General features: G+C 40.8%; 1 protein-coding gene and 1 long non-coding RNA gene across 3 annotated transcripts in view; one reads left to right on the top strand and one right to left on the bottom strand.

Annotated features, from left to right (window-relative positions):
• The first annotated feature begins 409 nt into the window (after positions 1-409).
• Positions 410-12,545, top strand: part of DCAF5 (DDB1 and CUL4 associated factor 5) — a 199,848-nt gene continuing 187,712 nt past the window's right edge. The window contains exon 1 of one of the 2 annotated variants that reach the window (XM_016423271.2): positions 410-1,004. In XM_016423271.2, coding sequence (XP_016278757.2) covers positions 788-1,004 — 217 coding nt within the window. In that variant the 5' untranslated portion in view covers positions 410-787. Of the gene's footprint in view, positions 1,005-1,191; positions 1,329-12,545 lie in introns of those variants that run through there. The other variant, XM_016423273.2, reaches the window with a different exon arrangement.
• Positions 5,604-6,103, bottom strand: LOC103093475 (uncharacterized). The gene is made up of 2 exons (XR_457459.2): positions 6,049-6,103; positions 5,604-5,945 (listed from the first exon to the last, which is right to left on the bottom strand). It is a non-coding gene; the product is annotated as an uncharacterized LOC103093475 (long non-coding RNA).

The following is a 12,545-nucleotide window of genomic DNA, read 5'->3' as shown; positions in this document are numbered from 1 at the left end:
AACCCTCCCAGCACTCTAGGCAACTCTCTCTGGGGTAGTAAGTGGCCGAGAAAGGGGCACTGGGAGGGGGCGCTTCCTCATCCGGGAGATCCCTATCCTGATGAAATCACAGGTCCAGCCTCCAAAGATGGGAGTTTGGGGAAGAAGGGGGGTGGGGTGGGAGGAGTAGAAGTAGGGTGGAAAGAGGGAGAAAAAGGTAAAAGAGGAGGAAGAAGAGACGGAGGGGGAGGGCAAAAGAGGAAGAGGAGAAGGAGGGGAGGGAAGGTAGGTATTGCCGTCACCAAGACGCCACCAGGAAAAGCGGTGTGTTCAGGAAGCCCGGCTGCAGCTGAAGATCAGCTGCTGAAGGAGGCGGGGATCCAAGGAGGGTGGAGCTTGGGCCGGTGGAGGGGGGAGGAGGAGGAGAAGAAGGAGGAGGAGGAGGAGGAGGAGGAGGAGGGAGACAAGATCAGGAAGCAGCGAATGCATCGCAGCGTCCAAACCCCCCTCCCCTCGCTGTCTCTCTGTCTGCCATGGCTGGTTAAGAAAAAGTCATCATAATCATAACCAAGAGAGGGGGAGGTGGGGGTGAGGGCTTGGGTGGAGAAAAACAGAGGAGGCAGCGAGGCCGGGCCAGGCCGGGGCGGCGAGTGGAGGGAGCAGCGGCGGTGGCGGCGGCGGCAGCGGGAGAAGCGGGAGGAGCAGCAGGAGCAGCCGCAGCAGCAGCAGCAGCAGCAGCAGCTTCAGCCTCCTCCGCAGCCGCCGCCGCCGCCGCCGCCGCCGCGGGCAGGAGCAGCGGGGCCGCAGCATGAAGAAGAGAGCTGGCCCAGGGGGCAGCAGCATGAGGTCCGTAGTGGGCTTCTTGTCGCAACGGGGCTTGCAAGGGGACCCGCTGCTCACTCAGGACTTCCAGAGGAGACGCCTGCGGGGCTGCAGAAACCTCTACAAGAAGGACCTGCTCGGCCACTTCGGCTGTGTCAATGCCATTGAGTTCTCCAACAATGGAGGCCAGTGGCTGGTCTCAGGTAAAAGCCGACCTTATCGCTTCCCACCCCCTTCCTCGGGGCTCCCTTTTCCTCTTTCTCCTTCTCTAGCCTGGGCGCGGAGAGGGGAGGGGAGTCCCGCCAAAGCTGGGGCCGGGCTCGGGGAGGGGGGGGGAGCACCCGCGGGGGCGGGGAGGCGATGCCTGGTCAAAAAAAGATCTAAAATGGTTGACAGCTCCCGAGCTCGGCCCCCTTGGGCGCCGGGAGACTGGGGGACGGCGCAGCCGGCAGGACCACGGGACCAGGGCCGCTGTCTGGTCCCTGACAAAGTTTGAAGGGAAACTCTTCCTTTCGCTACTTGCCCAGGTGCACTCGGGGACCCTGCGGCTGTCGAGGCCGGGCAGGCCCGGGGCCCAGGCTGTAGCTAGGGCAGAGGAGGAGGCCGGGTTCAAGGCTCAGCTGGGCCGGACCGGGCCGGACCTGGGCGGCAGCTTGCATCTCTACCCCGCTCCCCTTCCATTCTAGACCCAGGCCCTGCCCCACGCCCCCTCGGTCTCTTCCGTCTCTGTAGGGGTGGAAGGCTGCCATTGCAGGTGGACCCTCTAACCTTACGGGCTTCACTTCCACCCACCCCCAGTTGTGGCTCGCGCTCCCCTCCTTTTCACATCACCCTCCTCTACCACACCCCTTTTCAGCCGGGGGTTACCCCTCGGGTTTAGGGGAAAATGGTGAAATCGAGGCCGGGGAAGTGTAGGCCTCGCTCTCCTGGGGCTCCTAGCGACAGGCTACTGAATCGATAGCCTATTGCACCAGGGAGGCCCCGGCCTGGCTCGCGCTGGACGCCCGCCCGCCTAGTCCTTGATCAGCCCGGGGGTGGGGGGTGGAGAGGTGTCCGTATTTTTATGGGGGGATGGGAGGGAAGGGCTTCACTGTCTCCACCTCTGTCCCTGGTCGCCCCCCACCCCCCACCCCAGGCCAAAGTAGGGGGCAGGTGAGTGGGTGGGGGCACTGGGAGTAAATGAAGGTTGGGGGATCCGGTGTCTTCCGACTGCCAGCCTGCCTTGACCTGGATCAGCCTCTGGAATAGGGGTTGGTGGGGGGGGAGGAGATGCATCGAGCAAGGTGGGTGTTGGACCCAGCCGCCCTTTCTTAATGCCATCTTTCCCTATAAGTGGTATCCGAATCATTGTTTATGGCCTTTATTATGACCAATCCTTGGCAAGAAACTGGCCTGACATGGCAGTCCATGCACGGATGACCAGTGACAGATCTAAATTTGCAGGGAGCCTCTGCCAGGGTCATGTTTGGACACTCCCCACAGTCCAGTGTCAGAACTTAGATCTAGGCGGGGGTGGGGGGGACAGGTTGGAGGGTGGTGAAAGATATTTTGGGGTGTTGCAGAAATAGCCGTTTTTTAAACTTTTGACTCCAGCTGTTTTGAGATGTTCACTAAAAATGGAACTGATCTTACTCTTGTTCTTTGTGAAATATGAGGTGTTAAACTGAGTGGTTTTGTACCTAAACTGAGTGGTCTTGTATCTACCTTACCCAAGAACAACTCCCAGTTTTTCAGATAGATTAGCTGCTTCATTTCATCACCCAACAGTTAAGATTTCTTCTTCACAGACTGAATGAATTTGTGACCTTTCACCTAAGTTTCACACCACAGTGTCTTGCAAGTCCTAGGGTGCTTAATAAATGTTTTGGATTGATTTGAATTCTTTTCCTCACTCTGTCCTTTGCAACCTGGCACAGTTGATTTAAAAGCACTAGTATGAGAGAATTTTAGGATACCAGCCATACTTGTGGGGCAATATTACAAGCATAGCCTTATGTTAATTAACTTAATCAACTTAATTTAAACTTAAAATATTACACTACCTTCCTGATCTTCCCTGTCCTCACTCCCCCTTTTCCGTTTGCAGGCTTGCTGGGGCCCCAGGTTCATCCCTTTTTTGGCTTCTGGTTACAACAGCTGTCTTAGCAGCCACCTGCCTCAACAATTCAGCTAGTATGTTATGCCCATAGGAGAATCTCTGACTTTCTCCTGGTGTTAGTCACTTAGACCCTATTCACATTCCATGATTGGGAAAGGAATTCTCCATCCTTACTTCCTGGGTTTTCTTTTCCTCTTCAGCTGTGTTCTTCCTGTTTTCAGTCAACTCCTCCCCTTGTTCTTAAGTCTTCTCTAGCAGGTTCTTTTGCAGCTCTGCCACTCCTAATTTTAACTGCGTTGATTTTGTTTGTGTAAAAATTGAATACTTTCATCCTGGCACTCATCATTTTTTCCAGACCTGGTGTTTCATTAAAAAGCCTTTTTAGATTTTTGTTGCTTTATTCTGTTGGTCTAGATCTTTCCTTCTGCTAAGGGATTCTGAAAACTTATTACAATGCAGAAGACCAGCTTTTATCTTCATTGATTCTCCTTATACATTTTAAAACATGCAAACCATCTTTTGAAAGAACTTAGTTTGGTGAGAATGCCATTTTTATAATTACATTTTTATCACTTTACAAATAGTAAGGAAGACAGTGCCCTGGTTTAAGGTGGTTGAGAAACTAGCTTTAAGGGATCCATTATGCATTTAGAATTGTATTTTGTGTTAAAGTCTTCTCTTTGCTAGAATCCAGATGCTAATTTGCCATTTTCTGTGCCTGACTTAAGTCATTTGCCACATTCTTTTACAACTTGTTTGGGGGCTTTATCTTGGAATCTAAGAAAATAATTGAATGTTGATTTCCTTTGGCTTAGGTACTGTGCTAAGTAGTGTAAGACTTCTTTAAGAGTTAAGATATTGCCATTCATTTGGGTGAAGAAGTAAAAGGGGTTCTGGACAAAGGGGAGTAGTAGTTAGTAGCTTTGTATATTATCTCAGGAACTGCATGGGGGGGGCAGAGGGAGCATGATAGAGTGGAGGTCAAAGGAGGAAAATTCCAGTGCCTTTTTTTGCCATTAGAGTACCAAACAGCACCTTGGGGGGTGGGGGGTGGGGGGAGGAAATAGATTAGTTAAGGAAACATCACGAGCCTGGCCCTAAACCATAATTATACTTCATCTGTTCCTAAGGTTGGCATTCTTTCTCTTTGTCAAAAGTAAAGCAACTAAAACTTATTGTCTTGCCTTGGTAAAAATTTCATTCTTCAAAAGGTGGAATAATTAATAAAGAGAAATTCTGTACCTGAATGCTGGAGTGTAAATGATAAGAACTTTATAAGGAAGTGACCACTTAATACAGAATTTGTGATAGAGAAAGAGAAGAAATTCAGGCATGTTTTGAAATGTACCTTAGTTTTTTGGAAAGCATATTTCAGAAGGTTCAGAGGAGGGACTGGATCCCATGAAGTAAAATGCTTCAGGGGAAGGCAGGTCAAGAAGGATGGGAGATTGTAAATAGAAAATTTTAGAGCCACAAAGTGAATCAATTCCAGTGAGGAAAAAACATGGAATTGTTCTGAAGATGCCAATATAGTTAGATGCCCGAGGAACTCATCAGCCAAGTCAGATTTTAAAAAGAAATGGTTGGAAGGTGGAAACAAAAGAGAATAAGAACATGGCAGTAGATTCAGGAGTGCCAAAGCTCATAATGAGTTTTAATAATGGGGAGAAAAAGTAGGATTATGAAGGAATAGGACCTTTTCTTGCCCTGATTAAGGGAATGATATCTGCCAAGAGAGAGAAGGCAAGGTTGTTTGTTCTAACTTTGTTTCTGTTTTATCTGCAAAGGAAAATGAGTTTTACATTGGAAATTATAAAATAAAAGTGACTACCAGGCAAGTGATGCTCAATATATATAAGGAGATTTTAAGAGTTTATTTGATTATTTGAACTGCCCTTGATGAAGTTACTTGGCCCCAGGAGAACTATATCCTTGGGTCTTCAAATAATTGGCAAATATGATTGACAGTTATTGACAGTTGAAAGATCATGGAAAACAGGAGATGAGATATCACAAAATTAGAGAAATGCAAGTGTCCTGATTTAAAAAAACACACACAAGTACCCAGAAGAGAACAGTCTGCAAATTATAGATTAGTAAGCTTAATTTGACTCCTGGAGAAATTTTAAAATGAATCATTAAAGAGATGATTGTTGAATATATTGTAAATGGTGATTAGGAAGAGTTAGCATGGCTTCATTAAGAACAAGTCTTGCCAGACCCCATTTATTTTTTTTTTGACAGGATTCTTTAAAAAATAGATAATAATTGATAAAGTAATTTATACTGTTTGAAGAGATGAGGGTTAGATTTCTGTCATTCCATGGTTGAATGTTATACTCAGAGTAGTTAATGATTCCATGTTAACAAGATAAGGGACTTCAGGGGCCTATTCTAGGGATCTTTGCTTGACCTTGGGCTGCTTCCATTTTTTTTTTTAATCAGTGACTTGAATAAAAGCTTAGGTGACATGCTTATCAAATTTTAAGAGAACACAAAGCAGGAAAGGGAGGGTTAGCTAACTCAGATGACACAATCAGGATCCAAAACAATCTTAACAAACTTGAACATTGTTTTGAATCTAATATGAAGAAATTCAGAAGGGATAAATGTCAAGTCTTCAGAAATATCAATTTCACAAATTTAATATGGGGGGGAGAGGGATCATGGATAGACAAGCATTTGTTTAGGAAACAGTCCAGGATTTTAGTGGAGTGCAAGCTTTTAATATGCTTCAATTGCATGATGTGCAGCCAAAAAACCAAATTCAATCTTGGACTATCTGGAAAAAAAGGTGTGGTAGTCACTCTTTACCCACATCGAACCTTATTTGTAGTATTGTGCTTGGTCCTGGATACCATGGTTTAAGGACGCTGATAAATTGGAGAGTATCCAGAGATTGTCAGCAAGGATAGTCTGAAGGGCCTTGACTCTATGTCATATGAAGATCAGTAGAAGGAACTGGAGATACTTAGCATGGAGAGGAGAGAAGAGCAGCTCTCCACAAATATTTGAAGAGTTCTCATGTGGAGGAGAGATTAAGATTCTGTTTGGTTCCCAATGGTAGAAGTTGTGGAGAGATAGATTTAGAATTTATAGCAAGAAAAACTTCCTAAAAATTAGAGCAATACAAAAGTGAAATGAATTACCTTTGGAGAGTGTGGGTCTCTTTTCTTATGTATCGGGTATGTCATAGTGAGGATTCTTTTCATTTATGGGTTGGAATAGTTGGTTGCTATAGTTCTAAGATTAAAATTCCATGATGATGCGTTTTAGTATCTTACCCAGTACTTTAAGGTGCTTAGAGGACTTTATCAAATTTCATTTTCACCTCACAATAATCCTGTGATATATTTATGATCCCTATTTTACAAATGAGGAAATAGGCATAAAGAGGTTAGGTTACTTGCCTGTGGTTGCATAGTAATATGGGAACTAGAATTTGAATCTTAAGTCCTCCTGATTCCAAGTCCCACATGTTTTTTAAAGCTTACAAGGCACTTGTCTCATAATAACCATGTGGGCTAGATATTTCTACATTTTACAAAAAGGAACCTGATGTTAAGAAAGGGTTTACATAGAGCTTCTTAAAGTGGAAACAATTCAAACCCTACTCCCTAATAACAAATGCTCTTTCCATGATACCCTGCTTCCATGCCACCTTCAGTGACAACTGAGAATGTGGACTTAATGGAACATTATACTATTATAATTAGTATCTACAGCTGGAAAATGAAATAGTTGGTGATAGTAACAAGTGGTGATTATTTTGAGACTTTAAAAGTAGGTTAAACTCCTTTATCTTAAAATATTTTCTCAGCTTTAAAAAATATATATTTTATTGATAAATTTTATTTTTGCATCACCTAAATATTTCCTTGTATCTTTCCTTGTTTCTCCTTCCAGAGAGCCATCTCTTAGAAAAAAAAAGTTTTAATTTTCTTTGTGTCATGGATCTCTTTGGCAGTTTGGTGAAACCTATGGGCCCCTTTTCAGATTGAAGTTTTTGAATGTATAAAACACAATACATAGCTTTCAGTGGAAACCAGTTATGTTGAAATACAATTATCAGGTATTTAAAAAGTTTCACATTCTCTAGGTTTAAAACTGTAAGAATTTAAAATTTAGGTTTTATGCTAACTATAAAAGTTCTAAAATAATATTGTGGTTACAGATTTAAAAATATTATAGCTTAAGTCAAAATGACAGCTTTATTTACAAATAGGTGGAAAGAGTGTAATTGGAAAAATGTAAGAAAAAGGTAGAGAATAGTCTTAATTTACCATCCAAAGTGCTGCCCTGGTGTCTGGCTCAGCCTGGGTAATCTTCAACCAGAGGACCTAGTGGTGTTTTCAGCAAGGGTTCCACCAACCTTCACTCGAATATAATAACAATTGAATATTAGACTTCTCTTTTAGTTCCAAGTTATATATTAAAACTTATCGTCCTCCCCCCCTCCCCCTTTCCTTCCCTCTTCCCATGCTGGCAATTTGATTCAATCTGGGTTATACATGTATTATATAAAATATTTCCATATTCATTTTTTAAGAGAATAGTCATAAAATCAAAACCCCAAGATAAAAAACCAAATAAATTAAAGTGAAAAATAGTATGCTTTCTTCTGCATTCTGGCTCCCAGGAGTTCTTTCCGTGGAGATGGATCACATTCTTTGTCATAAGCCCCTTAGGATTGTCCTGGATCATTGTATTGCTGAGAGGAGCTAAGTCTTTCACAGTTGATCATCTGACAATATTGCTCTCACTGTGTACAATGTTCTCCTGGTTCTGTTCATTTTACTCTGCATCAGTTCTTATAGGTATTTACAGTCCTGTTCATCATTTCTTATAGCACAGTATTCCATCCATATACCACAATTTGTTCAGCCATTCTCCAATTGATGCGTATTCCTTTAATTTCCAATTCTTTGTCACCACAAAAAGAGTAGCTATAAATATTTTTGTACAAATAAGACCTTTCTGTGTTTGTTTTTTAAATCTCTCTGGGATGCAGATGTAGTAGTGGTATTACTGCATCAAAAGGTATGCAGTGTTTTGTAGCCCTTTAGGCATAATTCCAAATTGCCCTCCAGAATGTTTCTGGTCTATTTTTTTTTTTTACTAAAAAAAGTTTTGATCGTACATTTCTGAAAAGATATATTTTGCTACATCTTTTCAAAGTTTTTAATTTGTTATGTTATAGCCTATATATCTACAATATGCTTTAATATGATCTCCTATGTGTTACTCATTTAAATTCTGAAGATTGTAGTGTTTCATATCTTGTAGTCTTACTGCAACACAGATATTAAAAAAGGTGGACGTAGGCTTCTGGAAGAAATTTGGGGATAATTAAAGGAGTTGTGCCATTTCCTGAACGCAGGTGTAAATTGTTTTTTGAAAAGAGATTAACTCATGTTTATATAGTACTTTTCAGTTTTGCTAAGCGCTTTTCCTCACAGCAGCCCTGTTAAGTAGGTACTACAAGTATCACCTCCATTTTTCAAATGAGAGAACTGGACTAAAGAGAGAAAGTGTTTTGCTCAGTGACATAATTAGTTGATAGGAGAACCAGAACTAGAAAGATGCTAGTATGGTAAAGCACAAGCCTCTCTAAATATATAGCTCACTCAGTATATGTTGTGACATACTTTGTGTTTTATTTAACACTTTAACATAAAAAATTCATGTCTGAATCCTACAATAAAATGAACTCAGGGTACCAACATAAATGAAGGAGCCAATGGAAGAAACTAAGAAAGGTCCTTATTAAACAAAGATATCTACTCTTAAGTATGCTTAATTAGCTTATCCCCAATATTAGATTTTAGTATTCAGTATCTTTCTGTGTTTCCGTATAATAATTATTAATTAAGGGTTTCTTCCTACTTCATTTTTTGTTGTTTAAGTCATATGCTACTCTTCCATGATCCCATTTGGGGTTTTCTTGGCAAAGATAATGGAATGCTTTGCCAATTCCATCTTCAGATGATTTTACAGATTAGGAAACTGAGGCAAACAGTACATGACTTGCCGAGGTCATATAGCTAGTAAGTGTCTGAGTCAGATTTTAACTCAGGAAGAGGATTCTTGCAGACTCCAGGCCTGGCATTCTCTTCTGCACTCTCTTCTGCACCCATTTGCAAGTCATTTGCAATTTTATGGAATGGGTACTTGGTATGTATAACAACAACTAAATTTTCTATAGGCAAGATATTCTGCTTATATGTAGAAGTCAGCTAGAAACTTCTGGTTAAACCTTGCTAGAAAAGTTTATTAAAATCCCCCAATTCCTTTTGTCTTAATGCCATTTTTTCTTTTAGTTTGTTAATAGAAAATATAACTAAATGGGGGCAATGAAGAGGATCCTGGGTTCAAATGTGGTCTCCTAGCTGTGTGCCCTGGGCAAGTTAATCCCATTTATCTAGACCTAAATGGCAAATAAGGAGTTAATGTAAAAAAAAAAAAAGAAAGCTTAAGGGAACTAAAGAGAAGAGCCAAATCCCTTTTTAAAATTCAAAATATTTAAATTTTTAGGAAAAAAGTGGACCCTGGAAATTGTTTTTTTTGGATACCCTTCTGGGTTTGAGGAAGACATTATATACTTTTTTCTCTTCTGTAATTTTCACTATTATGGGATAATATACTCATAGTTTTCCTTCTTCCCTCAAATGTTTTATAGCGGAATTCTTTATTGGTTAGAAATAATGTAATCTTATTTACAGGTATAAAGGATCCTTGAGGTCATCTATCATTTTACAGATAAGCAGCCCAAACTCAAAGATTGTGGTTGATTTATTTATTTTAAGTGTAGAGTTAAGGTGCAGTTTGCCTTTGTCATTGCTCTTTTAGGAATTTGTGAGAGTTGGGGCAGATCATCATGTTGGAATTCAAGGAAGCCATAAGACTGCTATTGTATATTTGACTTACCTGATCCATTACCCCACAGCTTATTCAAGTCAGCATGTTTTAAAAAATGTAGTTGAAGGTTCAAATGCGACCTCAGACAATTTTCCCAGCTGTGAGATACCCAGCAAGTCACTTAACCCCTAAGGTAAGACTTTAAAAAAAAATGTAGTCCTGCTTCGTAGCTCTCAGATTTCTTAAGGACAAGAAGTTATTGGAACCCAAGAAAGTGATAAATTGTTATTTGTAATTGTTTGATTTTAAAATTTTAGTCTATGAATATTCTCATGTTATCTTTGCTCTCCTGAATTTGTTTCCTAATCTATAAAAATGAAAGGGTTGATCTGAAATGAACCCTTATTACTTTAATACACTATGATTCTGACATGAACCCTCAACACCTTCAACTTCTATTTTCACCCTATAGCTCCTTCTCTTTTATCTGCAACCTATCTTTTAACCTTATAATCTGTGCTATTCCCCAAATACATGACATTATTTAGCCTCTACCTTTTAGACTGCCCAGCCTCATTGCTACTCACTATACTTATTTTCTTTTGCCAGCTGAAATCACATCTTACTTCAAATCCTAGTTCTTTTTTTTTTTTAATTTTATTTATTCAATTTAGAACATCATTCCTTGGTTACAGGAATCATACTCCTTCGCTCCCTCTCCTCCCCCCAACCCTTTCTGCAGCTGACTCGCAATTTTACTGGGTTTTACATGTGTCCCTGATCAGAACCTATTTCCATGTTGTTGATGTTTGCACTAGGATGGTCATTTAGAGTCTATATCTCCAACCATATCCCCTCGACCCATGCAATCAAGCAGTTGCTTTTTTTCCGGTGTTTCTACTCCCACAGTCCTTCCTCTGAATGTGGATAGTGTTCTTTTTCCTAAATCTCTCTGAGTTGTTCAGGATCATTGCATTGCCACTAATGGAGAAGTCCATTACATTCGATTGTACCATAGTGTAATTATCTCTGTATGTAATGTTCTCCTGGTTCTGCTCCTTTCACTTTGCATCGATTCCTGGAGATCATTCCAGTTCCCATGGAATTCCTCCACTTTATTATTCCTTTGAGCACAATAGTATTCCATCAACATATTCCACAATTTGTTCAGTCACTCCCCAATTGAAGGGCATCCCCTCGTTTTCCAATTTTTTTGCTACCACAAAGAATGCAGCTATAAATATTCTTGTGCATGTCTTTTTCCTTATGATCTCTTTGGGGTACAAACCCAGCAGTGCTATGACTGGATCAAAGGGCAGACAGTCTTTTAGTAACCTTTGGGCATAGTTCCAAATTGCCCTCCAGAATGGTTGGATTGATTCACAACTCCACCAGCAATGCATTAATGTTCCAACTTTGCCACATCCCCTCAGCATTCATTACTTTCTTTTGCTGTCATGTTAGCCAGTCTGCTAGGTGTGAGGTGATACCTCAGAGTTGTTTTGATTTGCATCTCTGACTATCAGAGATTTAGAACACTTTTTCATGTGCTTATTAATAGTTTTTATTTCTTTATCTGAAAACTGCCTATCCATGTCCCTTGCCCATTTATCAATTGGAGAATGGCTTGATTTTTTGTACAATTCTCAAATTCTAGTTCTGATGTCAATCATCTATGAAACCTTCACTGAATCACCTGGAATTTTTCATTTCTGTGAACTTTTATCTGATTTTTAAATTTTATTTTATTTTAAAGTTTTATTTAATTAGTCAATGTGGAATATTTTCCCTTCATTACAAGAATCATGTTCTGTCCCTCCCTTCCCTTTCCCTACCCTTCCTGTAGCCGACACACAATTCCACATGTGTCCTTGATCAGAACCTATTTCCATGTTGTTGATGTTTGTACTGGGATGTTCATTTAGAGTCTATATTCCAAATCGTATCCCCTCAACCCATGTAATCAAGCAGTTGTTTTTCTTCAGGGTTTCGACTCCCACAATTTTTCCTCTGAATGTGGATAGTGTTCTTTTTCGTAGATACCTTCGGGTTGTCACTGCATTGGCACTAATGGAGACGTCCATTACATTCAATTGTACAACAGTATATCAGTCTCTGTGTACAATGTTCTCCTGGTTCTGTTCCTTTCACTCTGCATCAATTCCTGGAGGTCATTCCAGTTCCCATGGAATTCCTCCACTTTATTATTCCTTTGAGCACAATAATATTCCATCACCAACATATACCACAATTTGTTCAGCCATTCCCCAATTGAAGGGCATCCCCTCATTTTCCAATTTATTGCCACCACAAAGAACGCAGCTATGAATATTTTTGTATATGTTTTTTCCTTATTATCTTTTTGGGGTACAAACCCAGCAGTACTATGGCTGGATCAAAGGGCAGACAGTCTTTTATTGCCCTTTGGGCATAGTTCCAAATTGTCCTCCAGAATGTTGGATCAATTCACAACTCCATCAACAATGCATTGATGTTCCAACTTTGCCACATCCCCTCCAACATTCATTACTTTTATTTGCTGTCATGTTAGCCAATCTGCTAGGTGTGAGGTGATACCTCAGAGTTGTTTTGATTTTCATTTCTCTGAATATAAGAGATTTAGAACACTTTTTCATGTGCTTATTAATGGTTTTGATTTCCTTAACTGAAAGTTGCCTATTCATGTCCCTTGCCCATTTATCAATTGGAGAATGGCTTGATTTTTTTGTACAATTGGTTTAGTTCTTTATAAATTTGAGTAATTAGACTTTTGTCAGAGGTTTTTGTT

The sequence above is a fragment of the Monodelphis domestica genome, chromosome 1 (assembly GCF_027887165.1).
Source record: "Monodelphis domestica isolate mMonDom1 chromosome 1, mMonDom1.pri, whole genome shotgun sequence".
Taxonomy (NCBI): Eukaryota; Metazoa; Chordata; class Mammalia; order Didelphimorphia; family Didelphidae; genus Monodelphis; species Monodelphis domestica.
The sequence above is the reverse complement of the archived record's forward strand: the minus strand, read 5'-3'. Positions and strand labels throughout refer to the sequence as shown.